The sequence below is a fragment of the Xyrauchen texanus genome, chromosome 2, assembly GCF_025860055.1.
Source record: "Xyrauchen texanus isolate HMW12.3.18 chromosome 2, RBS_HiC_50CHRs, whole genome shotgun sequence".
Taxonomy (NCBI): domain Eukaryota; kingdom Metazoa; phylum Chordata; class Actinopteri; order Cypriniformes; family Catostomidae; genus Xyrauchen; species Xyrauchen texanus.
In genome coordinates, this window is record NC_068277.1 from 46,875,469 (window position 1) to 46,903,318 (window position 27,850).

Genomic DNA, 27,850 nt, shown 5'->3' on the forward strand with positions numbered 1-27,850 from the left:
ATATGACTTTGATTAGGTGGACAAATGATTTTCAAATATTAATAATATTTTAAAACAATTGTTTGATTGCTTTTTTATTATTATTATTATTAAGATGAATAAAGTATTATTTATTTTTTCAAGAATTTCAATTCTTTTTTTTCTTCTTCTCTCGGTGCGGTGAGAGACATGACATTTTTTACTTAAAGCCCAGGAAATTATATAAAAATTACTGAACTCAGTAACTGAAAACATATTCATCATAGGTGTATTCAAATAATTGTTTTGTGTAAATTTAATTTGTAATGTATTTTTGAATAATTTAAAAGTGTCATGTCATTGATCAAATACATCTTTATGAAGTGCAATTGAAGAGACTGCAAGTCTATCCCTGACTGCCTCATTTTCATCACTGTCAAATTAAACATGGCACTCTTAATAAGGTCTATATTTTACTTAGATTTTTAGGCAACAGTTTTGTCTGCATTCATAACCTCTTGCTAAAAGGAAATCAGTGGAATCTCATAATCAACACAACCTTTGAAAGACTGTTTGGTAGTCAGTTACAGTATATTAGTTGCCCACATCCATTTTCATTAGTCTATTGCTATCCCAACCCTTACATGTAATTAACTGCCAGTTTATGGGAAGTTGCATTATTTTTCGTTTACTCATTAAAAAATGTGTATAATGCAAATGAATGTAGTTCATCTCACACAGTTTAAGTACGACTTTTATTAATACTGGAATCATCACAGTGTGTTTTGTTACATTAGCTGTGACTAAACTTAACAAAAAATAGAAGGATAAATATTACCAAAAAAGAACTGATGTTATCAGCAAGAGTGGCAAATTAGCCTTAAGAAAACAGCACAATAAATTAAAGCAGGAGAGTAAGAGAGAAAGAGAAAGGAGGACAGAGACAACAGCACCTGTAACATTACTCAATTCAGTCAGAGGAGGAAGGATGGGGGTTGTACAAAACACAAATGCACATATCATATCTTTTACACAAAAAAAATCAAATTAAGAAACATAATCCATTACACTGGCTAAGTGTTGGGCTCTAGAGCCTGCTGTTTGGGGTATGCTGTGAGGTTGTTTGAACTGCGGGAGACATGCTTCGAGAGAAAGGCTGATAGTGTAGGATATAGCTCAGTTTCCATGACACCAGTTTACAAAGCCCTTCCTCCATGAGCACATGACTGAGATGACAGTGAGGGGGAACTTGCGGTGTCGTGGCTGAACTAAGCGTGGGAGACAGGTTCCGTTCAGGGTGAGTGGGTGAGGAAAAGGCCAAAATTAGCATTTTATTCCTCTGTCACCCACCCCAAATGATCATGCATTTTCTAGTCATCTTAAGAGATGTGAAATACAATTAAACAGGGTGGCAGAGGAAAGGCTATAGTGGAGGCATTGTTTTGCCTCTGGAATAGGATTGGGGTTAGACAATTGCCAAAAAGGCATAAAAGTTGCATAAGGCCGACATTACACTTATGATTGTGCGCTAACTCTCCATATTATTTGGTCAATTGACACATAAAATAAAGTTCCAAGTTTAAGTTAAGCTCAATAGACAGTATTTGTGGCATAACATTGACAACCACAAAAATATATATATATATTTTACTTGTCCATAAATATTAAAATACACACTGTTTGTAAAGTATAGGGATAATAGTTAAACATAACACATGGTAACATGATTTCAGTGTCAAAATCAATAACAAACCATCTGTGTAAAATTATATCCAATATTACAACCTTGCTGCGATGGACTGGCGACCTGTCCAGGGTGTCCCCGCCTTTCGCCCAATGTTAGCTGGGATGGGCTCCAGCCCCCCGCGACCCTGTACACAGGATAAGCGGTTGACGATGGATGGATGGATGGATTACAACCTTGTTGTTATGGTGACGTAACGCCAGTAAACAATGCAATCTGGTAAACTTTAACGCCTCTGAACCCTTGACTTTATCACACTTAAATCATGTAAACATGTATAATGTTTACATCTTGTGGCAATACTTTTACATTTATTCATTTGGTAGACGCTTTTATCCAAAGCGACTTACAAAAGAGGAAAACATAAGTGAATACTTTTGAAACAGTAGGCTATATATTTAATGTTCATGTACTGGCTCCATTCATTTCCATTGTTACTATAACAATGATTATTACATCTTTTTTTTGTTTTGTGGCAATCAATATTATGCCACAAATGCAAGTTAAATAACTGAATTTAACTTGTCTTGATCCCAGAAAAATCCTTGAATATTAATAACCAAGGTTATCCAATTCACTTCTTTTTTGGCTTACCAACAAATTATATATAAAGGCAGAACTAAAGCCACTTGTTTCATTTTGAAAAATTCTCCTATGTGTTACTTGCTACCTGTTCATCCTGGAACCAGCAGTTGTAAGACCATGTTAGTCAAAACATTGCCTTCATAATTTCTAAACCACTTTTTCCACCTTGGCATTATCTAAAATAACCATGCCAATGTGTTAAAGAGGTATGCTCTGGACTAGGGACAATCTGTTAATCCTGAGCGTTATAAACTTCAGGTGTAAGATAATAGGCCAGTGGGGAAAAATCACAAAAATCTAATTTTCACAGCTTAATTATGAGGTCTTGCATATGAGTGCTGACTTATAATGAGCATATGATTGACGTTCAGCAGATGATGAATGACATAAGTAATCTTAAACACGACTACAAAACAAAGAGAAAATGTGTGTATAATCACACAATACTGCAGTGCGTGGATATTCAAACACTGAAGGCTGAAATTCTTTTATTTTCCTTTCCCTGGTTTCCTCTTGAGGGGCTTTTAACTGTCATGCTGCTTCATGACCTCTGTAGCAGAAACCCACTGAGACTGACGTTAAAATAAAGGGACAACAGTAAGCCAACTACCTGCAATCAGGCCCTTTTTCTTTTTTCCTCCTCACCTCTTCTCTACATAATTTCTTTCACCAATTATTCTCCACTGGCCTTGTCTTTCTCTCTCTCTTACTCATCTCATTCTTCTCGCTCATTTTACTTCACCCTCCATCTCCCTCCTGTCTACAAGACTCTGTGTACTTCCCTCATTCTCTGTATTGAGCTTCTGAGAACTGTATCTTTTGATCTCTTATTGCAGTTCACCCAAAAATGAAAACTCTGGCATCATTTATTCACCCTTGTGTTGTTCCAAACCCATAGGACTTTCTTTCTTACACAAAAGGAGATGTTAGGTAGTACGTTAGTATGTCATGTCAGTGTTGGGTAAATTACACAAAAAAGTAATCCACTTCAAATTACAAATTACTTTTTTATATTACAAATTACAATCAGATACTTTACTGATTAATTCATCAGAAAAGTAATCACAAAACGAGTTACTTTACTTTTAAGTTACTTCCTAAAACACTTCATAACCGTTTATGTTTTTCTGCTCAACAAATTCAAAATAATGTGTTTATTTCCTCTGTTCATTCTCACTCTTTAGGTGTCACAGAAATGCAAACAGACTTGCATATGAATTCATATTTATGTATTATACATTAATTATATTATTTAAAAAATATGTGAAATCCAAGTAATATAAGAAATTACATTCATTAATATTAATTAAATATAATCTTATCTGTACCTTTTTGACTAAAAAGTAAATAAATTACAGTAATTAATTACATTGTTATCAGATTACACCCCACACTGGTCCACATTCACTTTCATTAAAATGTTTATTACTTTTTTCCCATACAATGAAAGTAAATGGTGACTTGAGGCTGTCATTCTGCCTAACATCTCCAGAACATACATTTTGATCCTAACATTTTGTGTTCCACGAAAGAAAGAAATATGGGTTAGAACAACATGAGGGTGGTATCAATCATAAAATAATGACAGCATTTTCAATTTTGTCAGTGAACTATCCCTTTAAGCATGCCATGAAACATAAACCAGCAAATGTAGTTTCATTGTGAGATATGGTGTTTCTTTTCTTGTATCTAGCTTGAAACCTTATATTGCTGCCAATTTTCAGTTGATTCCTTGCCCACCCCTCCATCACCACAATTGCTAGACGATATCTGTGTGGGCATGTTTTGTTTGTAGTGAAGCTACCTGTACAGTTAATGCTCACCTTCTTTTACATTATGCATGTATATGAATATATACAAAGTCATGACCTGCTCTTTTATTGGCTGGCTGATTTAAATTGAAACCGTAACCTTATTCTTTCATTCCAGTCTGCTTTCAGTGTGGGTTCAGCTTTAAAGAACAGCACTATTTCCAGAGCATTTTGGCACTTTTTTACTTTTGCTTATTTTTTTTATCACAGGCATTCCTAAAACAGAGTGCTCTATTTATGCAAAATATATAATTCAAAAGCAAACCAAAAGTCAGAATGAGGAGTAAGTGTCTATCGTTTGTTGTGAACAGCACTAGTAATGACTGCAGGGGTTATCAGGAGTTTTGGGAGAACAGAAAGTCACTCACAACAGACACAACATGACTAAAACTTTGTTTTGACCTCCTATGTCACTTCCACATCCAGTATCATCACAGAGCATTGTTATCTTCACATCAGGAATTCACCCTTCTGTTGACAGTACTGTGGTAAATCTAAAGATGCTAGGAAACTTTTGTTTCATAGTTATGTATTCCTATGTCAACAGGCAGTGGAATGCTTTTATCATAAACAACTGGATGACTCCTCTTGTCCAAAATCAATATTCTCTACCTCCTTTTTTCATCCCCACTTCCCACTGCATTTCCAAAGTTCCTTCTTTTTTTCCCCAAAAATGGCAGCCAGGTTTGTGCCTTCATATTATCTCATCCTCCTACAGCTATTTCAGGGGGACTGTGTTTTGAGGCTAACTAGCAACAGGTGAAAATAATCTGCCCTAAAAATTATCATACTTTAGAAGCTCAAATTGGAAATAAAATATAAATTAGCAATCAATTATCTGTCAAAAACATTATTCATATATCCATATCTGATTCACTTCCAGTCTCTCTCTTGTTTCCCTACATTGCTATACAGTACACATCCGTGTCCCTATACATCAGGGCATGCAATCACCCCTTCTCACGGGATTCACCACACACAGTGTGGCCACAGTGACCACTAGTGGTCAAAACCTTAAACTACACATTAAAAGTGCTCTCCTCATTTTTAAAAGTGCACTCAGTAATTTTTTTTTTTTTTTTTTTTTTTTGCAAAACTACTGAACAGAAAGATATAGTAACAGTATTTTGTATTTATTTATTTAAATTGATGTACAATGTCTTGAGATGAAAACTCTCAGAAGTGTTGGTTCTGGGCAAACATTCATTAGTGTTCAAGCCACAGTGTTGAGATCATTCAACCAGCCTAAATTATTTGCTTTATCTCATAATCCCTAGTAACAAGCTGCTTTCACAGAATAAATTAATCACGGTTGACTGCGAATGACATCAGTAACCACAAATTTTGGAGTCAGCACAACATGAAAGGAATGTTCCGGGTTCATTACAAGTTAAGCTCAACCGACAGTATTTGTGGCATAATATTTATCACCACAAAAATACATTTTTGACTTGCCCCTCCTTTTCTTAAAAAAGAAAAAAAAGTAGCAAAAATCGAGTTACAGTGAGGCACTTACAATGGAAGTGAATGGGGCAATCTGTAAACATTAAAATACTCACTGTTTCAAAAGTATAGCTACAAGACATAAACAATATGTGTTAACATGATTTTAGTTTGATAAAATCACTTACTAACCTTTTCTGTGTAAAGTTACAGCCAATTTTACAATTCCGTTGACATGATGTCTTGCAGTAAATCCTATAATTACTGTAAAAACAATGATTTAAACAACTTTATAGATCAAATAATACACTGTTTAACAGAAGGATTAATGTAAGCGCCTTTATAAAATTATAAGCTTCACATTTCTGCCTTTAAACCCTCCAAAACAATTTGTCCCATTGACTTCAATTGTAAGCGCTTCACTGTAACCTCTATTTTTGCTAAAAAGAGGGGTGAGTTGAAATAATTTTTGGTGGTGTGCCACAAGTGCTGTCGATTGACCTCAACTTGTATTGAACCCAGAATAATTCTTTAACACACATTTTACTGAGTGCACCTTTAAATGAGCCATAATTAGACTTGACAAGAAGTCTTACAGTCTACAAAAGCATACGCTTCTCTGAAGACACCTGAAACATTGAAAATGTACAGCTTTATTAAAAGCTGATCTTCAAAACCTTCCCCTGTTAAAGAAAAAAAGGGAAAAAGCATTATTGCTCAACATTATCATGGTGGTTTTTCACCTTAATTCTACAAAAATTCATACACCTGACATAAACATGTTTTACTCCTAAGAGCTAGGAGAGTGATTAACTGCTCGTAAATAAGACAACCAAGACAACAGAAGTGTACAAACAAAAGATAAATCCTGTCCCTCTACGCAACCACAAGCTGACCTGCAGCACAGCCCTGCTCACCTCCAGCCTAACTAACAGCAGTGCAGACTGAGCCAAAGACCAACGCGTAATGCCACTATTACTTTCAGGATGTGATGCCAAATTTACTGGAGGTGAGGGCGGGGTTAAAGAGCATTGTGGAGGGCAAAGATTTTTAAAGAGCCCCTGCATACCCCTGAATTTGAGGGAGCTTCTCCAGCACAGATTCCTGGGGTCCAAAGTTTGGGGAGGGCTGTTATTTTATGGGGACCATTGAGATTAGAGGGGACCACAAAAATCCCCCAGCATCCTGGTCCCTTGTTCTTTCAGTAGTTAATTGTCTCACTACAGTTCAACCATCCTGTGGTGATGGGCGTGTTAATAAGACAAACATGCGTTCAGACACGCTACGAGTTATAGTGGCCTGAGCCTGTTGTTACATATCATTTACTTTTTTCATTATTGTTATTCATTGTATTTTCTCTAATGACTTTAAACATTACATTATATCATTATCTTCTTTTCATAGCTCATTTTCTAAAGAGTCAATGTGAAGTATTTTTCTGGGTTACTTCGGTCTAATTCTTCCATCTCTCCAGAAGCCATTACAGAATCCGTGGTGCGGAACGATCGTTGGAGATGGTTTTCCGCAGTCGCACCCCTCGTCGAATGGAGACCAGCATGTCCACACCCTCCTGGGGCACTTGTGGGTCAGACTCGGACTCAGGGCCTGGTGGGGGATGATTTGGAAGAGTTGGAAAAGGGAACTGGCCCTCCCCTAAGGCATGAGCGCTGGCCACCAGCTCCCCGATCTTCTCCACCAGGCTGTGGCGATTGGCAGCCAATACATGGTCTTCTTCCCCTGTTTGGCCATAAACGCTCATCTCTAAACCACCCACACCCCCCGCGGCCCAAGCTGTGTTAGGCAGGCTCAAGCGCTTCGGAGAGGCCTTCACGTATTCCAGCGCACCTGTGGAGGCGTCATCCGGCACATAAAAGACACATTCTTCGCTGCCCACACGGGCGGGAAGGCCTGTGTATCCGCCGGTCGAGTCAGGCACAGTGGGGGTCTTAACTGGCACAATGGGTGGGCGTATAGGAATGGGGCCAGCGTTGGAGAGTGTGCGTCTAACCCCAGGCTTGGTAGATGGTGTTCGGCGGATAGTGGCAGTGCCAGGCATACCACCCCCACCACCTCCACCAGGTGGTCCACCCATAGCGCCGACTCCGCAGGGCAGGCCCGCTGTGCTAGCAGGTCGTTTAGTCTGTATCATTCGGCGGTAGTTCTGGGCGATATTGCTGTGACGGGGAATTGTGGAGGATTTATCAAATTCAGCCTGGCCATCGGCCTCAGTGTCTCCGTTCACTGAGTAGCCATCATAATCGGAGCCTGATAAAAAATCCCACAGCCATAAATAAAATCATTACATCAAAGTTGTTCCCTTTACTTTTAAAAGGATAGTTCACCTGAAAACAGCATTTCTGTCATCATTATATCATGCTAATATTATAATGTTGTTCCAACAGCATTTCTTTCTTATGTGGTACACTAAAGGAGATTGACTGACAGCCACAGCTACAATTCACTTTCATTGTATGAAAAAAAAACGCAATGAAGTGAATGACTACTGAGGCTCTCAGTCTTTCAAGTATATTTTGTGTCGCACCGAAGAACAAAAAGTCAACCAGGTTTGGAAAGACATGAGTGTGAGTAAATGATGACAAAATGTTAATTTTGGCTGAACTATCCCTTTAACTTTTTATTCATATAGTAATGAGTAAATAGCTGCCAATGAGTATAATATAGTAATACTGGTGTTTACATCAAGGCGTTTTTGAGTGTGTTACCTTGTGAGGGGATAGTGTCTTCTGAGCAGGATGGTGTGGTCGTCTGAGTGCTGTATCCACTAGAGTACTGAAGGGAGTCTCGGCTGCTCTTTTGCTGCTCCATGCTGAGGCCTCGTGTCAGCACCATGGCTAGGTCACTAGCAGCTGGGGAGACCTCCTCACCATGCTGCCACATGACACAATATTTACTTACACAATTCATTTAAACACAGACTACATACGCCTAGCTCACTACATACACTACGGGTCTGTTCCAAAACCAAGTGAGATGATTCCTGAGGTGGGACTTTAAGGCATCATTGCCTTCACTACTGACATGAAGGCTGCTCCAGAAGTTAGGAATCTTAATTATGCTGCCTCTTAAGATCAAATTTTGGCCAAATTCTAAGGCAGCATTTTATGTATCCTTCCTAGGAAGACATCCCAGAATGCACTGTGATAACCAAATATGTGTGTGCTATATGCCTTTACGTCAGTTTTCTAATGTCAAGTTTATTGAAATTCATTACTCTCCAGGGTTGCTGCTCATTACGTTTTCCAAATGTGTCACTCATGAAGCTCCATTTCATTTAGGATGATGCCATTAAAGTCACCTGCCTATATAGGCAGGAGGAAGTTCACAAGGTATCGGAACAGGCCCTATATGTCCAAAAGTGTGTGGACACCCAACACAACACCTAAATTTGATTGTTGAATATTAATTTCAAAACCATGAGCCTTTACAGGGAGTTGGTCCTCCCTTTGCTGCTATAACAGCTTGAAATCTTCTGGGGCTGACTTGCAGTCAGCAATTCAATTAATTCTAATAGATGTTCAAAAGGGTTCAGGCCTGGGTTTTGTGCATGCTTGTCAAGCTTTTCCACAGACTCAGTAAACCATTTCTTTTTGAATCTCACTTTGTACACAGGGGTATTGTCATTCTGTGACAGAAGCCCCATTCTACTAGTAAATGCTTGTCTAAGCAGATTGCATTGCTGTATGATTGATTTTATGGACATGTTAGGAAGGGATGTAGCTAAAATGGCTAAACCCATTAACAAGGGGTTGTCCACATGTACAGATACATACCAGCTATTTATTTACATTTCAATGGATAGATAGATGGATAGATAGTGTTATAGTTATTTGAATAGTTAGTTAATTAGTCAGTCAGATAGACAGACAGACAGACCAACCAACCAACCCCCAGAGAGAGAAAGACAGACCAGACGACCCCCAGAAACAGACAAACAGATAGATAGACAGACAGATAGACAGACAGACTGACCCCAAGAGAGACAGACAGACATATAAATAGTATAGACAGACAGACAGTCCAACCGACCCCCAGAGAGAAAAAGAGACAAACCCCAGATCCCCAGAGAGAGACAGACAGTATAGACAGACAGACCAACCCCCAGAGAGAGACAGACAGACAGGCAGACAGACTGATAGATAGGCCATGTTCACACAGCAGCATAATATGGTTCTCAGACATGTTTTGAGTGCTTAATACGGTTGCATTCACACACAGGATGGTTATTTACGAGTGTGACAACCGCATTCTATAACCGAACTTAAACCTGCAAATTGTCATGTCTCACAACCGCATTCTCAGCAAACCTGTGCTGAGCGGAACCACACTGGACAACTAGTTTTCTGTCACATCATGTAATGTGAAAACCATGTCATGATGGGTTACTATGATGGCAAATCAATGGTAATAATCTGCTTTATTGACGCACGCACGCACGCACGCACGCGCGATAGAATAAAGCCACGTGAGGAAAAAGGAAGCACTTGCCACACATGAAAAATCATTCTTCAAACTTTGGACACCTTTTAATTTTGTCAGTCTTGGGGCAGGCTTTTGCTGTTTTGTCTGTAACCTCAAATATAATTTAAAAAGCAATTCAAAGCAGCCTGTCGGCTAATTATGATCTGATGAATGAACTCCTGCCTCATTTGGACTTTATTTAATAACGCAGCGTTATTGCGATAAGACATACCAGTGTTGTAGACGTTGACATATTTAATGTTCACTTCAGTTACTGTCACTATGGTTACAATTGTTAGATTATGGTTGTGACTTTGGTTGTTCATTCATACAGTAAGACATTTCAAGACTAACACTTGTAAGTAAATGTGGTGGTCAATCCCAAACACAGAATGTGCAAACTAGATATACAGACAGACAGAGTGACCATTTGGTTCATTCCACCTCTTTTATCAAGGCCCTTTTACCAAGGCCCTTCTCCCGATAGCTCAGTTTGGCCGGGCGGCCAGCTCTAGGAAGAGTCCTGGTTGTTCCAATCTTCTTCCATTTAATAATTATGGAGGCCACTTGGGAATCTTCAATGCAGCCAAAACATTTTTTTAGCCTTCCCCTGATCTATGCCTCTACACAATTCTGTCTCTGAGCTCTGCAGGCAGTTCCTTTGACCTCATGGCTTGTTTTTTTTTTTTTCTTTGATAAGCATTTTAAGCTGTGAGACCTTATATAGACAGGTGTTTGCCTTTCCAAATCATGTCCAATCAATTGAATTTGCCACAGGTGGACTCCAATCAAAGTGTACAAACATCTCAAATGTGATCCAGAGAAATGGGATGCACCAGAGCTAAATTTCAAATGTCATAGCAAACGGTCTGAATACAATATGATATTTCATTTTTTTAAATAAATGTACAAAGTTATAAAAAATCTGGTTTTTGCTTTGTTATTATGAGGTATGGTTGATGTGAAAAAATGTATAATTTAAAGCATTTTAGCATAAGGCTGCAACATAGCAAAATGTGAAAATAATGAAAGGGTCTGAATACTTTCTGAATTCACTGTAGAGAGATGGATATTAAGTTAGTACAGACAGACAGCAACACAGACCAACCGACATACAGACGGACAGACAGTTAGATGTAAACCAAAATATATGTTTGCATTTGTCCAATCAAACATGTTGGGTATTTTAAAAACTGCTACAATCTGCATTTGATTAATGTTTCATAATTGGGGAAATTACCTTGGCTGCTATGGTCGCCGGGGTCATCCTTGGCCTCTGGGGATCTTCCAAATGCATCCCAGAATAGCCCTGGGACTGAGGAGAGCTTTCTGCCTCCCTCAGCCTATCCAAAGGCTCTTTCCTCCTCTGAAGTGTGCTGGCCAATGGTTGTTCATTGGAACCTACTTTGGACCAATCCTAAGGAAGTAGACATGGTTAGTGAAAAAACCGTTAGTGTAGAACTGTGTAAAGCAATATTGTAACTGGCTCAGGGACAAGGAAGACTGGCCCACTCTCCAGCAGTTTGAGTGTCCTCTTATATGCTTTCGAAAAAGCCCAATCCTTGTTTTTATCCAAGGTACCTTCCGTGGCCTGCTCAGATTTGCAAATCTACCAGCCAGAGATTTGAAACCAGGATCAAAGAGCCAAACATAAAAGTTGTGTGTTAAAAAGCAAAATGAAGCAATGAATGTGGTTAAGCAAAAAGAAACCAAAATGGAATATTGTAAATAAGTGTTATTCAGGAGGCATACAAACACAGGCACACAAAAAAATAAACAAAACTGCAATGAAAGTGCCAATGGAGACAAACCTTCCAGTAAGGAACCTTGGATGTGGGAGAGGGAGTGTTGGATCCAGGGGAGCGGTTATAGGGTGGGGACGCAGGAAGTATGACAGAGAAAGGCCGGATGGAGCCAGTGTGTGAGAGAGCAGGGCGGAAGGTAGCGAAGGACAAGCCAAACTGTGGAATGGAGAGATTAGATCGAGACCATCAGAATAGCGAGACAACCCCTTCCCCCATACATATGGGTAGAGGAGGCTTGGTGTTTGGGCACCGCTTTGCAAATTCATGCTGAGAGGGTCAGGTAAAGACCATTTAAAGACACCAGAATGATAGTCTCTCAGGTCCCATATACAAACAATACAAAATCTCGCTATAACAGAACACATCACAGTTGAAGCACATTCATGTCTTATGGATACAGTAATGTATACTTACTGTAGTAGGAGAGCTACACTCACTAACTGACTGACATGTCTCAGATGCTTCGGAGGATGCAGAACTTGATGACTTCTGTAAGAAAGACAATAGATATAAAAGGACTCGGTCAAAGTTGACATTATTTGGAGGTTTTATGGTACTACACATTTCAAATGAACACACTTTCCAAAGTGTGTAAACACTGGCTCTTTAAAAGCATGCTTTGTTTGAATGATCAAACTTGCCAATGGGTTAAACTGTTTGTCCAAATAAAACAGCTGTTAATACAGTATGGCAATCATTTTCAATTAAACTATTAAAGTAATTAAACTATTTATCTGTAAGTAAAATGGTACATTGTGGCGTTAAATGCTAAATGTTTTTTAGTTATCATACAGTAAGAGCAAAGTTTTATTGGAAGATGTTATCGAGCAACAAATAAACCCTGTAGCCACAAATAACCTTGCAGCACACACCAGCTTGTCAAAAAAAATTTGGCAAGGTTGCTTATCATTGCTAATGTACTGTAACACATTACTGGATAATGTTATGTCCCAGATGGCCAACAACAACCATCATTAAAAAGTGTTCAAAGGGCTTTTTCTGGTCCACCAGCTACCGTCTGAAAAATATATACATGTACATGTACTGGTGTGCCTGCTGTTTTGGAATTGCACAGGTTGGGCCTCTAAAAACACTCATCCTTCGAGCGGTGGGTGTCATTTTTCAGGCCAGTGGAGGGAGAGTAGCATGTTGGCTCTGAGAATGTGCACTACTTCATGGAAAGTGTTTAGAAAATCAGGCTCCGTGTAGGTGAAGTATGTGAAAGCGTATGTTCCACATACAATGCTTCACAAGCACATTTCAAACATGCTCTGGTTCTGCACCATTTTCTATTGCAATATTTCCAGAGACTGTCAAAAATCTATTTCCCCACAGCTCAAGAATAGTTTGGTTTAATATTTGTCCACAAGAGGACACTGTAACCCTTCAGATGCAAGCAGGGAATCTCAAAGTCTGTCTGGAGCTGGGACACAGATGTACAGGAACCAGTAACAGAGGATTTAGCTCAAGTACTAAGACAGGATATATTTTGTGGGTTCACACTATTTAAGCACAGAGGCACTTAAGGACCTTTATAGTTAGGGCCTTTATAGTTGCTGTTTGCTTTTCAGGTGTTTAAACAGGTTTTCAAAATGTAATTTACAGTTCACTATATATTACACAGTTTTCCAACCGCTGTGTCGTGGAACACTAGTGGACCTGGACTTTTGCATTGGGGAACAAAATAATTAAACAAAAACAGTGAGTTATGGACAATACAGCTTTGTCTGTGGGAAGAAACTCTCTAACCATACAGTGGATCCTAGCTAGCTTGAATGAAATCTACAAACAAAACATCCATCATTTATTGAAAAAGACATCAACTGTTTTGTGCATTTGAGAGTTCAAAGGGGGAAACAGACTACTTTCATGAGAAAGAGTACCACAGTGCCCAAATAAGAACTCAGAGCAAGCAACATTGCTGAAAGTTGGAAAACCACAAATGGTGGAAAAGTCATTAATTCTGCCTGCATGCAAATCCATTGTAAAAACAATATTGGGTCCAGATAAGTAGTCGACTGATATGGGTTTTTCAATGGCAGATACTGATATTTAGAAAGGAGGATGGATGATGGCCGGTATAAATGCTGATAAACATAACACAATTTATCAACAGCATATCTAATTATATGCAGTAGTTACTAAAATTTGCATAAACTTGAAAATAAAAAGTCTTGAAAACAAAAAGTTTTGAATTTCCATTGACAAATCTACTGGTAGAGTTTGGAAAGTTAACACTTCTGTTAATCATCCAAGCGAACATGGTTATCGGCCCAGTAATGATAATCTCAAAATGGCCAAATATCGGCTGTTTATTTGCATGTTCAAAGCCTAGTGTGACCGCCCCTTGAGCCTGTTCTTTCAGTTGGAGCAGATACTAAATGAACTCACTGACCTGGAAGTTATGACTTCTGTCAAGTCCAGCTCATAAATAATGAACCAAGAACTGCTATCTTCTTATGTAATGTCTTCTGAGATCATTATATCATGCAGTTACTTACTGGTTTTTCATATGACAGTTTAGTTAAAGATAGGACTAGGGTCATGTGACAACATGCGAGGAGCAGACGTGTAAAGGACAAGCTCTGTGCACTTTGCTCTGGAGATATTAAAAGACACGTACATGCTCAAGCTGAAACCTCTGGCAGGCCAGCAGACCAGTGACTCAGTTTAGATGGTGCAGTGGGAGAAATTCAGCATCAACTGTCCAACATGTCTGTGATGCTGATGAAAGTTGTTGCAGACTTGCTGTAATACATTGATCGATTACTGCGATGTAAACTAAATTCTCTGAGTTGGTTACAAGAATCAAGGATGTCGAGAGATGGGACGATTATCTGGAGTAATCGGAGATGGAATTAGCTGTTAACCCAAAGTTGATTTGGAGAACCACAAATGGCGAAACAACGTCCAAATTGTTGGAATTCCTGAGCACGAAGAATGCAGAGATATGGTGAAATTCCTAGACGAGCTCTTCTCGAGTCTACTCGACATAACAGGCCACAAGTGAGCACACAGAGTCCCGGCCCGGAGATTGGCTGAGGGAGACAGGCCCTGATCAATTCTGGCCAAAATTCTGATATCATCCGATAAAGATCTTGTGTTGCATGAGGCGAGAAGCAAAGGAAGGCTTTCTTGGAAGAATCACAACGTTTTCTTGTTCCCAGACTTAGCGAGTTCGATAAGAGAGACATGTTATTGATTCAGGGAATGCAAGAAACTCTTTCAGATTTATACCTGTTTATATATGTGAAATCTAAAGTCCAGTAAATATGCGCTTCCCCACTGCTCGCACTCACAAGCTGCTGAACAGCACCTCGAGTGAAGATGAGATGGAGGGAGGGGACGCGAAAGAGGGAATTCCCCACATTTTGAAAATGAAACATGCGGGAATTATTAAAATTGTGCTCAATCCCCGCAATCCCACGCTATTGCGCTAAAATTAGATATTGAGATTTTATTGAGGTTACTTGTCCGGTAATTCTCTTTAACTTGCCCGTTCAAAATCCCAATTGTCCCGGACAAGCGGACACATGTTAATGCACGGACAAGTGTTAATGTCGAGCCCTGATATATATAGGAGGAAGCATAAGCAGGTTACACAATCCACATAAGCTTTTTATTTTACACATTGTTTGCTTTTCAGCAACACACTGCAAGTCTCTGTGTGTGTCTCTGTCTCTCAGCTCTCACTGAAACACAAAACAGCTGTTAGAGGTGATTTCCCATAGATGTCAATCCTTACCGTTCTTGCTCTACTTACCTCATTCTCCACAGACATCGCTTGGCCATGCCCACATCAACACATACCCCATCACCTGACTCAGAGCCACTGCCAGGGGCAGAGGAGTGCCCTGCCGTCCCCCAGAAATGTGGAGGGGTCGAAAGAAGACCGCCGTCTGTCAAGGGGCGCAAGGCACGCCCTCCCCCCCCCGGAGATGGGGCAGGGGGGTGTACGTCATGCCGAAGGGCAGGGCCGGGGTGGAACAACGCACGCCCGTTCCCCAATCAGCCTGATGGGGGCACATGAGGGATAAAGGGGGCCAGGACGATGGTTTGAGAGAGAGAGAGAGAGAGAGAGAGAGAGAGAGAATTACAGGCAGCTGCTCTGTGTGTTTTTCGTTTATTTCTTCATTAAACTATTATTTATATTGTCAAGCTAGTTCTCACCTCCTCCTTTCTATTGAACTGCTTTACATTGGTATCCATGGCCAAACAATCCTTCTCTATCGTGCTGTACCTAGTCTCCCCCAGAGTTTACGACTAATGTACAGTACGGGACACTCCTCCTCCTCCACCACCTGGTACACTAAAGCTCCCAACCCCCTGTCCGATGTGTCTGAACAGAAGTGCCACAAATTGGTGTAATCTGAAAGGTGTATAAAATGGCATCTGTTCAAGAGACATGGGAGTTAAGGGAATCTGCCAATATCCCTTCTTTAAATCCAGTGTTGAATAAAAGTGATCAGCGCATAACTGATTGAGAAGCCCAACAATCCGAGGCATCAGGTACACATCAAATTTAGACACTGCATTGACTTTTCTATAATCCACACAGAAACGGACCAAGCCATCACCCTTAGGAACCAAAACCACCGGGCTGGCCCAGTCATTGTGGGATTCTTCTATTACCCCCATATCCAGCATGCCATTTAATTCTTCCCGAACCACTTATTTTTTGTGCTCGGGTAATTGTTAGGGACAACTATGTATGCACTACTATAATTTTGATATGGTGCCCTATGAGATTTGTATGACCGGAAAGAGGCGAGAGAACAAGTTGGAAAACCTCCATAACTTAAGATGGTGAGAGGTGGTCTCCACAAGTGAACAGGTTGACTAGATCGGTGGCTTTTACACCTCTGGTCCAAGCTCCTCCTTCTCCGTAACTCCTCCCTCTCTCCACAGTTTTAGGAGGTTTGAGGTGGAAAATTTGACGCCTCTATCCGTTCGTTTTACCTCATAATTGATTTCCCTAACTCGCCGTGTGACCTCAAAGGGTCCTTGCCACTTGATGAGTAATTTAACAAGGACTTTATCTCCCGGTGTAAATTCCCATAGAGGAGTACGCCTATTATACAGCCAGGTTTGTCGTTCTTGAGCCTCGAGCAAATTCTCCTGTGTTAATTGCCCCTGTGTGTGGAGTTTTGCTCTCAGGTCAAAAATGTATTGAATTTCATTTTTGCTGTTTGAAGGTCCCTCCTCCCAGTTGTCCCATAGGACATCGAGCACGGCATGCAGTCTATGCTCATACAGTCATTTGAATGGGAAAACCCTGTGGAGGCTTGTGGGACCTCACATACTTCAAATAATAGGGGCTCGAGACACTGTTCCCAATTTCGAGCGTCTTCGTGCATGAACTTACGTATCATATTCTTTAGGGTCTGATTAAATTGTTCAACCAAGCCGTCCGTTTATAGTATACCCACCATGTCTCACCAAGCCACGTGATAGATGCGCAGGTTGATTGAGGCAGCTGAGATTCATCCTCCACCACCCGGATTGAGTCACTACGCGACTGAGTCACTACGTGACCACGAGGACTTAAAAGTACATTGGGAATTGTATTTTTATAATTGAATTTACTGATGTAAATGTACTTTAAATTTACTATATATTTACAATTTCTTTATGTGCAAACAAATTACTGAAATGAGATGACTAAACAGAAACAAGGAGAAATTGCTATCTTAATTTAAAACACACACACTCTTATTTTTTTCTTTTATATTTATATATATTTATTTGTTCTTATTATGTTTTTTTACAGTAAATAAAATGCAATATATATATATTTTATTTTTAATTTTTTTAAATTTATTATTATAATTTATTTTTATTTGTTTTACTTGTATGTTATTTGCTATATTAAATTGTGTGATATATTGGTATTATATGTGCCTATCACCCACCTTTTTCTCTGGATATAGGCATCAGACTTAAAAAAAAAAACATATCAGTTGACCATTTTACTTTAATGTGACACAAAACTAAAAATGTTCTTAGACTGAGTAAAATGTATAACATTGCTGTTACTGAAACACACATATGAAATAAAAAAATCTCAGAAATAAATACCTGGCTGGTAATATCAGAAGGCATGGGTGATGGGGGTTTGGAGTAAACATTAGCATCCTGGGAAATGAAGCCAGAGTCGTGGGAGGAGACGCTGCTGAGACGGTGTGCGACAGTTGTTAGCGGCTGGGCCAGGCTGCGGTAGCGACAGGACGAACTAGGTGAGTGAGTCTGAGAGCCACCAGAGGATCGAGAGGCACTACTGTGGGCACTGTTTACACTGCTGCAGGGGCAGGGGAGGTGTGACAGGGCAGAAGATGAGACAAGAGTGGGGTACAGAGGGTGTAGGGGCACACAGAATGTGTGACAATGACTTCCTATTGAAGTATACTGTAATTGTTGCATCATTTAAAGGAACATTACAGGTTAATTGAAGCTGTTGATAGAACTTAAGTTGTATTTATTGTATTAACTGGAATATTCATTTAAGAGAGCACAGCACTGCAGTTACATGGAGTTGCTACAGTATAATCAGATTCATTATTCAGCCACTTAATTGCACTCTAATTTCTGTGGGATTTAAACATAATTATGGCTGAATAACATTAATCAATAACCACTAGGTATTGCCTGTTTAAATCAAGGCTTTTACTGGAACAAAAAGTAACCAAAAGATATTAAAATAACATTTTAATAACCACAGTACATTTCCTGTTCCATGCATGTATATGCTGTATGCACAGGTTATATTATGGTTTAGGATGTAGACAGGGAGTTACAGATGTAAATGTTAACACATAGTGAGATTGGGTAGTGCAGCAGTATCAGCAACTAAATATTAGTTATATATTTTGCCATTTTAAAATGTATGCTTTGCAACAAACAGCAACTTTTGAAGTATATCAATTAAAACAAAATAACACATTACACAACACAAGCAACAAATCTATTCACCAGAAATAAAGATTTAGTGTGCTAAGATAATATAAGAGATAGCATACAACTCTTTCCACTTTCTCTCTCTCTCACCTGCACATGCTGCTTTTCCTGGAACCGGAGCTGCTGGGAGAGGAGGGGGGAGTCTGGTAGGACCAAGAGTAATCTGACCCCTTAAGATCTTTTATTACCTGAAAGAAATAGAAAGAGAGAGACAATCTTAGTTTTAGTCTAATTTCGGTGTGTTTCTGTGAGGCACAGCACCTACTGCATAGCAATTTATTTATATAAGGAGTATGTGCAGACCTGCTCGCTGGCTGGGGGCAGCTTGTGGGGATCAGAGGTCAGCACAGTGAGGTCATCAATAATGGCCTGGAGATGAGTGATCTCTCCCAACATGGCAATCTCTCCATTCTAACAAAACACAAAGCCAAAGAATCACAATTTCAAAGACCAAAACTATATTTAAACTTGCATAATGTCTTTCAAATAACAGACAGTAATTGAGGTAAGTGATACAGATGTCACACATACGGCTCATCACATCGGAGAGACACAGCATGGGTTTGCCATATTTACAAAATGGGTGCTGTTTAAAATGGCGGAGGACATTGCAGTTTCTATAGTGATCGACTCTTGCGCACCGGCTACTGCAAATTAGGAAGAAATACCCCCACTTGGATGCTATTTTACCACTGAGAAAGCTGATCTTCAGAAATCTGACAACATCTCTGCTTGCAGTGGCAACAGGTGATCACACACGCTCCGTCTCTCTCTCTCTCTCTCTCTCTCTCTCTCTCTCTCTCTCACTCTCTCACTCACACACACATCCTTGTTTATCCAATAACTTGGTAGAAACAGCACAAGCCGTGATACTGTTTCTAAAGTGACATTTTTTAACGAAGGCTTGGACACATCATTAGCAAAGGCAAATTCTGATCCATCACGTAAGAAAGTAGTTACATGCACAAATGCGTTTCTATGACTGTACTCCAAAAATGTTTTATTTAAATTTACTTGTTCATTGAACTGTTGTATGTAAGCAATATCACACTCGCAATCGTGCTATATGGCCCTAAATCAGCAATGCTGTGATTACCTACGGCACTCGGCCTGCGGACAAATCACAGCAGTGCTGATGTAGGGCCATATCGCACACTTGCTTGTGTGATATTTCTTAAATATATATTGTACACACTACCGGTCAAAAGTTTTGAAACACTTACTCATTCTTTATTAGATATATATATATATATATATATATATATATATATATATATATATATATATATATTTTTTTTTTTTCACATTTTAGAATAATAGTAAAGTCATCAAAACTATGGAATAATATAAATGGACTATGGGAATTATGTTGTGACTTAACTAAAAAAAATACTTTTAATCAAAATAAATTGTTGTGGTAATCAATACTATGCAACAAATGCTGTAAATTGAGCTTAACTTGTATTGAACCCGGAACATTCCTTTAAATTTACTATGCAAAATTAGGGTTAAAAATTTAAGAGCTCTCTAATGTAAGATCACGTTGGTCAAATTCTCGTCATGCAGGGAGAGCAACGGTCCAGTTTATGTAAGTGATGTTCATTCTCTTTAATGAGGTGTGCCGTACCACTACAGGCTGCAGGAAGCTGATGAAGGTACAGAAGCGTCCTCTCTCCTCCACTAGGGCGCGCCGCACCGCCTGCTTCTCTGTCTCCTCCATCAGCAGGTACATGTCATTCACATCCTGCATCGCACTGTCCAGCTGAGGCTGAAGGTCTCCCCGTCCTAAAGGGGGAAACAGAGAGCATAACACAAGAGAAGGGGAGGAAGACAGGGGACATGATGAAATAAGGTGGAGAATGGACAGAATAAAAAAAATAGGAAACATGGAGAATTGAATTAGATGAAATAAAAGATTGTAGGTGAAAGAGAGTGAGAGTGAAAAAGCAAGAGTATTGTGGCATGATGAAATGCAAAAAGGTGGAAGGTCATATTGGATGAAAGAAGATTGTAAAAGACAATGCAAAGATAAAAAAGTGAGATAATGGAGGGAGGTGGAACACAAGAGGGGATAAAACATTAGAGCATGAGAATTATTCTCTCTCTTCCAGCCTCCAACAATACAAACAATGTGAACATAAAACATAATAAATGACTCCGACTAGCACCTACACAACTTATGGAGACAGATGCCTATGAACTCAATCAGACAATCAAACAATCAGATGTCTGCTACTATAGGAATAGTTCATTCAAAAATGAAAGTTTTGTTATCATTTACACTCCCTCATTTTGTTCCAAACCTGTATGACTTCTTTCTTCTGCGGAACAAAAACGATGTAAACAATGTCTCATTGGCTAATTTCTTTTAAGTCATTTTAATGCTTTAAAAATCCCATTAAATGAAATCTGCTCCAGGTGATTATAGTGGACCAGATTCAGATACAGATAACACAGACGCACAAAACTAGAAAAACTTTAAAGGTCCGTTAGAGCATGCACACTTGCTAAATGGAGACGAAATGCATACAAATAAACTGAACTGGAGGCTGCAAGAAACAGAATGAAGTGGCGAAATCAGATAATATTTGTATTTTTTGAATCGGAGGTGCCGGAACGTCATTCCAAACTGTTCTGTCCCAATTTAACCCCTACCTAAAAGTGTCATTAAAGGATAACCTATTCACAATGGCTCACCTTGCTGAAGCAAACGCAGAGCAAGTTCTCAAGTGAACACATTAATATATGAATGAGCTTCATTAATAAATGTGCAAAGGACAGCCATGTCTAAAGTCAAGATTTTCTCTGTAAAATCATTATAATTTTGGGTTGTTTCTCAACAAACCTTTCAAATGCCTTCAGAAGACTTGGAATATTAAGCACAAGCCACATGGACTACTTGTATGTTTTTTTAAGCTATCAAAGGCCATTGTATTGAAATCAGCAACAGGACATCATCAGAAAGTCATACGGGTATGAAATTATGGCAGAATTGTCATTTTTGTGTGAACTATTCCTTTAATAAAATGTATGGAATCTCCCAGAGGAAGCTAAAAAGGTTTAGTCATGCTGTCTAGTTTGCTAGAGATTGCTGAGGGAGCAAGATCAGTTATCTGAAGTAGAACGTCTTCCAGAAACAAAAGCAACATGCATGCTGGGACAAAATCAGCAAACTCATGCAAAAGAAAACCCTTAGGTGTTATAATGGTGTAGTAGAGACAGGCTGTAATCTTAAATCACTCATTGTGAGCATTCAAGCCAAAATGTCATGCGGAGGTTACATGGTACAGCCACAGAACTGTCTGCTGATGAATCTTGATTGAGTTAGAGCCAGGTTGACAGGCCATGCAGAGAGACAGAGTGAGAAGAACCTAAGATTGAGCCACAGATTTGTATGGAAAAACATACTTACCCTGTAGCTCTATAGAGGGAGAGAGAATGTGAGAAAGAGAGAGATAGGGTGAGAGAAACAACACAGGAAAACAGTAAAGAGGGAGTAGAGGGTAAAGAACATGAACGAGATAGAAAGAGAGAGGACGGAGAGCACTGTGTTAAGTTTAGTATTAAGAAGCAATTCAGCTCATTCACGGCCACATTGTTTCACAAAAGTCAAAGCCAAAATGTCAAAGCAACCAAATCAAAATCAAATTCAAAACCCAGCCAAATCCAGGCAGAAATGTACATACTAATGCACAACAATCCCAAAAGAAACACAAATAAGCTGTCTTATAAAATGTGACGATCTTTCAAAGAATGAGACGTATGACTTGTATCAAAAGAAATAGGTAGGTTTTTCTTTAATGCTGGAGTCTTCCTAGTAACACACAGAGTTGTCAGACTATCTTCAAGAGCAGAAATTATTGGCTGCTGGGATGTGAACAGGAGCTGCTTGGCAAATGAGGTGAGGGGTGCAATTCTGCTTCTCAGCCTCCAGAGGGGGTTGCTTACATTTTCTCTGATATAAAATGATCAGTAATCTGAACAACAGCGCATTGTGAGCTCACTTACTCTATTCAGGCTACCCAACCTAAAAGAGACATCAACACACTTTAGGGATTTAACTGTCCATCACTGACCACAGGCGCCACTAGAAACTGCACAATCACCACTGATGTCAAACAATCAGCATGTTGTTCTGCAGGCCAATTACAGTAGCCGGTGGTGAGCTTGAGAAAATTGCCATAACTTCCTCCCAACACTAATGTTTTTGCTCAGTAATAAGGTGATGCTACATTATCTTGATTCATCAGGTTTACAAGACACATAATCAAATGCATTGTCCACTGTCATTAAAGGTACACTCATTCATTTTTTCCTGATGAAAACCTTAAAGGGATAGTTCACCCAAAACTAAAGATTTTCTCATTATTTACTCACCCTCATGCCAACCCAGATGTATATGAATATCTTCTGCTGAACAAAAACAAATATTGTTTTGAAGAATATCTTATCCCTGTACATCCAAATAATGTAATTGAATGGTGACCAGAACTTTGAAGCTCCAAAAATCACATACAGGAAGTGTAAAAGTAATCCATACAACTCCAGTGGTTTAATATATGTTTTCTGAAGCAAATCAATCACTTTGGGGGAGAAACAGATCAACATTTCAATCTTTTTCTTTTTTTTTTTACTATAAACAACTTTCACCTTTATTTTTTAAAATGTGAAAGTGAAAGTGGAGATGTATAGTAAAAAAAGGACCTAAATATTGATCTGTTTCTCACCCACACCTATTATTTAGATTCTGAATATATAGATTTAACCACTGGAGTCTTATGGATTACTTTTATGCTGCTTTTTGGATCTTCAAAGTTCTGGCCCTTTTTTGTGTTTAGCAGAATAATCTCATACTCAGAAAGTCATACACATCTGGGATGGCATGAGGGTGAGTAAATGATGAAAGAATTTAAATCTTTGAGTGAAATATCCCTTTAGAAGGTCATATATTTGGGTCATATATTAAAAAAATATAAAAAAATCACAGAAAATTTATTTTCCTCGCTTAGTGAATTCAAAATATTGTCTATATTTTCTCCTTGCTCACTGTCACATGCAAGTCACACACTTATCACATTTATCCCTTACAGTGATTTTTCTGCTGTCACAGAAATGCAACAGATGTACAAATGGAAATAATAATAAAAAATAATAATAATTCATTTTTAAATGTATTATACGTAAATAAATGTTTTTCAGAAATAAGCATAAACTAAGTAATGCCATTCAATGTCTGATCTGATTACAACAATTTCAAATGTAATACAATACTTTAAAAGCAATTAGATTACTGTAATTAATTACTTTGCACTCAGATTACACCCAAAATAACCTGTCAAAATTTGTATTGTAAGTTGAGCATTTCCTACTGCCACAGTGAAAAGGAAGTGTTTACCTTTCCTGGCTTTCTTCTGCAATTTAATTGTGTCTGAAGATTTCTTCTTAATTTCATGACGAGACCGTTTGTATTCTATGAAATCAGAAAATCATTACAAAATGTTATTTGTGTGCTGTCTGCTTTGTAATGTTTGACATATTTTGCATATAGATACAAAGTGCCGAGTCACCTTTGGCATGATCCTTGTCCAGTTGATTGGCTGTCTTTTTCCAGTCTTCAATGCGGTCCTGTAGAGGAGTGATCAGGCTTTCCATCAAAGCACTGAGATCAGAGGAAAAGAGATAGATTATCACATTCTCAACAATTCAGAGCCTGGAGGGGCGTTGCAGTTCTCATTAAATAGTCACCAAGGATTATGAATTTTAAAAGGAAATATCATCATCCATTTAAGCTCTTTTGTGTGGGGGAAACCAGACCATGAGAAATGAGAGCTTTGGCTTGCAGTTTGGGGTGTCCATTCATTAGCCTGTCAGAGGGAATTGTCTGCAGATGTCTTATGATGAAGTGTGAAAAAGTGTGTGCATTTGTGTTCTCTTTTAATGTCCTATGTCTTCAGGGCCGTGTCTAGGCATAGGCACCAGCTTGGGGGTGCCAATGAGGAGTCTGCTGCAATCGCACTCAAACCCCCATTTGTCCCCAAAATATAGCTAAGGTGGGGACTTTCCATTGACTTCCACATCTGGGTTTATAATTATGGAGTGTATAAAGAAAAGGATTGAGTATTTGTAAAGCTTTGGGTACAAAATAATACTGAATAATACCCACACTACTGTTATAGTTTAATGTATGATTTTGTAGTTATGACTATTGGTCCTTGTTTGTCCTCCTCCAGTATATTTTTAAGTATAATCATATAAGTACATATTGCCACTGTATATGGTCTTCTAAACTGACACACAGGAAGTGGGTGGAAGAAAGTGTGTGTTCATACTTAGTAAAATACCGTAGTTTAGCCTCAATGCTGCGATGCCTCATACACATTCGGGTCAGCGCCGATCCAATGTCTCGGGTGGCACCTACAGTGACACAACCAACGGAAAGACTGTTAGATCAACACCAAAATGACAAAAGAAATGATTATGGTACAATGACTAAAAGCCAGCGAGAAAAAATAATATCTGCAGCTTTGAAAAGACCATCAAGCAATTTGGCCATTCAAATAATTATCATTAACACAGACTAGTCATTTATACTTAATGTACATAGTTCAAGCTGCAGTCCTGTTACTGTATATTTAAAGGACTCCCCAAAGAGTGTGTGTGTGTGTGTGTGTGTGTGTGTGTGTGTGTGTGCAACCTGTGGCCATGGTATAAATTAGTCTATTTTTAGTCAAGGGAGAACATTTGGAAAAACCAGACCTCAGAATTTATAAGAGGCAGAGTGCTTTCTTCCAAAGAAGGTGGCCTGGAAGGCTATTATTGTCCTGAAGTGTTTGCATGTCAAACTAAATTGTTGAACAGAAAAGGCAATATATAAAGTCCTGTCTGTTAGTGTTGCCAGGATGCTAGCCAGCCCTTTGAATTTTAGCTGTACAATGACTATCAATCTATGATAAAACTTTCCGTAAAGATTGCGCACAATTCAAAAAGAGTGTGTATATCATATTACTGTCCAAACACAAAAAAGACAGCAAACATTTCTGAAGATGAAGTGATTCAAAGCTTACAAAGCCATGTGTTTGAATTAGGCACTGTATCAATAAACATGTGAGGCCTGTTTCCAGATCACCAGGGGGTGTGGCAGAGTGGAATGATGTTCTCATCTATTCTCCACATTACCAATTTCAGATTTTCCTCAGGGTGAAACCTAAATTCCAGCGTTATATCCCAGTCTGAGCTGACCTCAGATCTCCCTGGACCAGGATTCAGCCAGATTAGAGTAGTTCAGTAATCTTTAGGCTTTACAGGGTTAATCTAGACAATGCCAAAGTCAAGGAGGCACACACCCTCAAACACCCACCATGACCCCCGAGTTCTGCTAGTTACCATGTCTTGATTATAGGATTAAAAATGTATCTCTTCAAACAATGCATTGAAAACTATATAAATATTTTAATACCTCACTTGTTATTTATTCTGTATAGTCTTTTAAACCCATACTTATGATAATATAAAATACAAACATATAAAATAAAACAAATGAACAACCCAGAGCGAACCACACAAAGATACAGTACAAGTATGGTGCTATACAAAATGTGACTTTGTTTACACAGCAGGTTCAGACTGCAGTCACATTTGCAAGCACATTCACATTAGTTGTTGTAGTAATGATGCAAACTTGCGCTCACCATGCGTGTGCATTTTGCAATGGATGTTTTGCCATTGATTACGTTTTTTATGGGGGCAGTATCCAAATATGAACTCATTCGTCACAGACGAGTGTGGTATAATGTTGATAACAACAAAAACATTTATAAAAATTAGACTCGTTCTTTAATTTAATTTGTATTTATATTCCACTAATGCTATCTATTGAGCGTAACTTGTACTGAACACAAAATATTCCTTTAAGCGTGAGACATTCATTACCTTTTCACATTATTGTGGCTCGCAACCAGTGTGGGTTACCACGTTTTTTGCCACTCTCATCTTTTTGTTTGGGTAAATCCAATGTCTGAGTTATTGTAAAATAGGTTTGCACAGCTTTGGCAGCCATTTAACCTAAATATGGCATATTTGTGCATTCCATTCAGAAGTGATCATCCGTTTGCCCTATTCCCCTCAATGACTTTAGGGCCGAAAGGTGTAGGGATCAAACATAATGGTCATTTTGAAGTAATTTTGCATAAGTCCCCCAAAATTGCATAAGCCCCCTTACCCCGACCGACAGGATTGCCAATGATGAGATTGCTCTGGCAGATGGCAGCGCCAATGATGAGGTTGCCCCGACTTTAGTGATCTGGCCTAGAGTGCCAAAATGTTCATAAACGGCGTTGATAGGCCAAAAAAAATCTGATTTTTTTCTACTTGTGTGAACATAGACTTGATGTGGATAAATGTGGATCTTTTAAATGATTAAATGTGAATAGCAAATCTTAGAGATTTGGCTTTGGAATTTTGGGATTCATATTGAAATGATTCAGATTTTAATATGAACTCAACTGACTGCAGATCCAGTATTGGCATCTTTGTGACATCATATAATGTCAAGTTTGTTACATTATTGTGATCTCAGACACTCCAGGGTCTTTGTCTCAGAAGAAAAATCCATCCATTCAAAATCCATTTAATCAAAAATGTAACCATCTTTAACCAATTTACCAAATATCATCACTGTCTAGGAAGAAAATCTGAGACCTAATTTGTGATTTTTCTTCCCTGTGCAGTTAGAAAGAGTTAGCTATAGTTATCTAATTCTGAATGAATTAAATACACATAAATGCATAAAAAAAAAAAAAAACAAACAACAACAACAACAAAAAAAACATACAAATCCTTCCCTATATTTACACCAAATACTCAAGTGTAATAAGTGATCCATATCATACAAACTTTGACCAATGATCATGCAACTATGTCGCTCTCAGGGAGCAAATAAGCTAATTCAAGTTATAGCATTAAAGCTAATGAACAAAACAAAAACTGTACATTATCAGATGAATGTACTCATGGGACATACAAATATATCCCATTGACATGACATTACCTTTACCATTGACTTGGTTAACTTG

At 38.7% G+C, this 27,850-nt stretch overlaps 1 protein-coding gene across 1 annotated transcript in view; it reads right to left on the reverse strand.

The window, feature by feature from the left end:
• Nucleotides 1-710: 710 nt before the first annotated feature.
• Nucleotides 711-27,850, reverse strand: part of LOC127654833 (protein MTSS 2-like) — a 103,927-nt gene continuing 76,787 nt past the window's right edge. The window contains exons 5-15 of the mRNA XM_052142301.1: nt 25,109-25,193; nt 24,347-24,438; nt 24,175-24,249; nt 20,407-20,564; nt 19,083-19,190; nt 18,870-18,967; nt 17,904-18,123; nt 12,240-12,314; nt 11,261-11,437; nt 8,265-8,430; nt 711-7,806 (exon numbers count right to left, since the gene is read on the reverse strand). Of these exons, the coding sequence (XP_051998261.1) occupies nt 7,022-7,806; nt 8,265-8,430; nt 11,261-11,437; nt 12,240-12,314; nt 17,904-18,123; nt 18,870-18,967; nt 19,083-19,190; nt 20,407-20,564; nt 24,175-24,249; nt 24,347-24,438; nt 25,109-25,193 (2,039 nt within the window). The 3' untranslated portion in view covers nt 711-7,021. The remainder of the gene's footprint in view (nt 7,807-8,264; nt 8,431-11,260; nt 11,438-12,239; nt 12,315-17,903; nt 18,124-18,869; nt 18,968-19,082; nt 19,191-20,406; nt 20,565-24,174; nt 24,250-24,346; nt 24,439-25,108; nt 25,194-27,850) is intronic.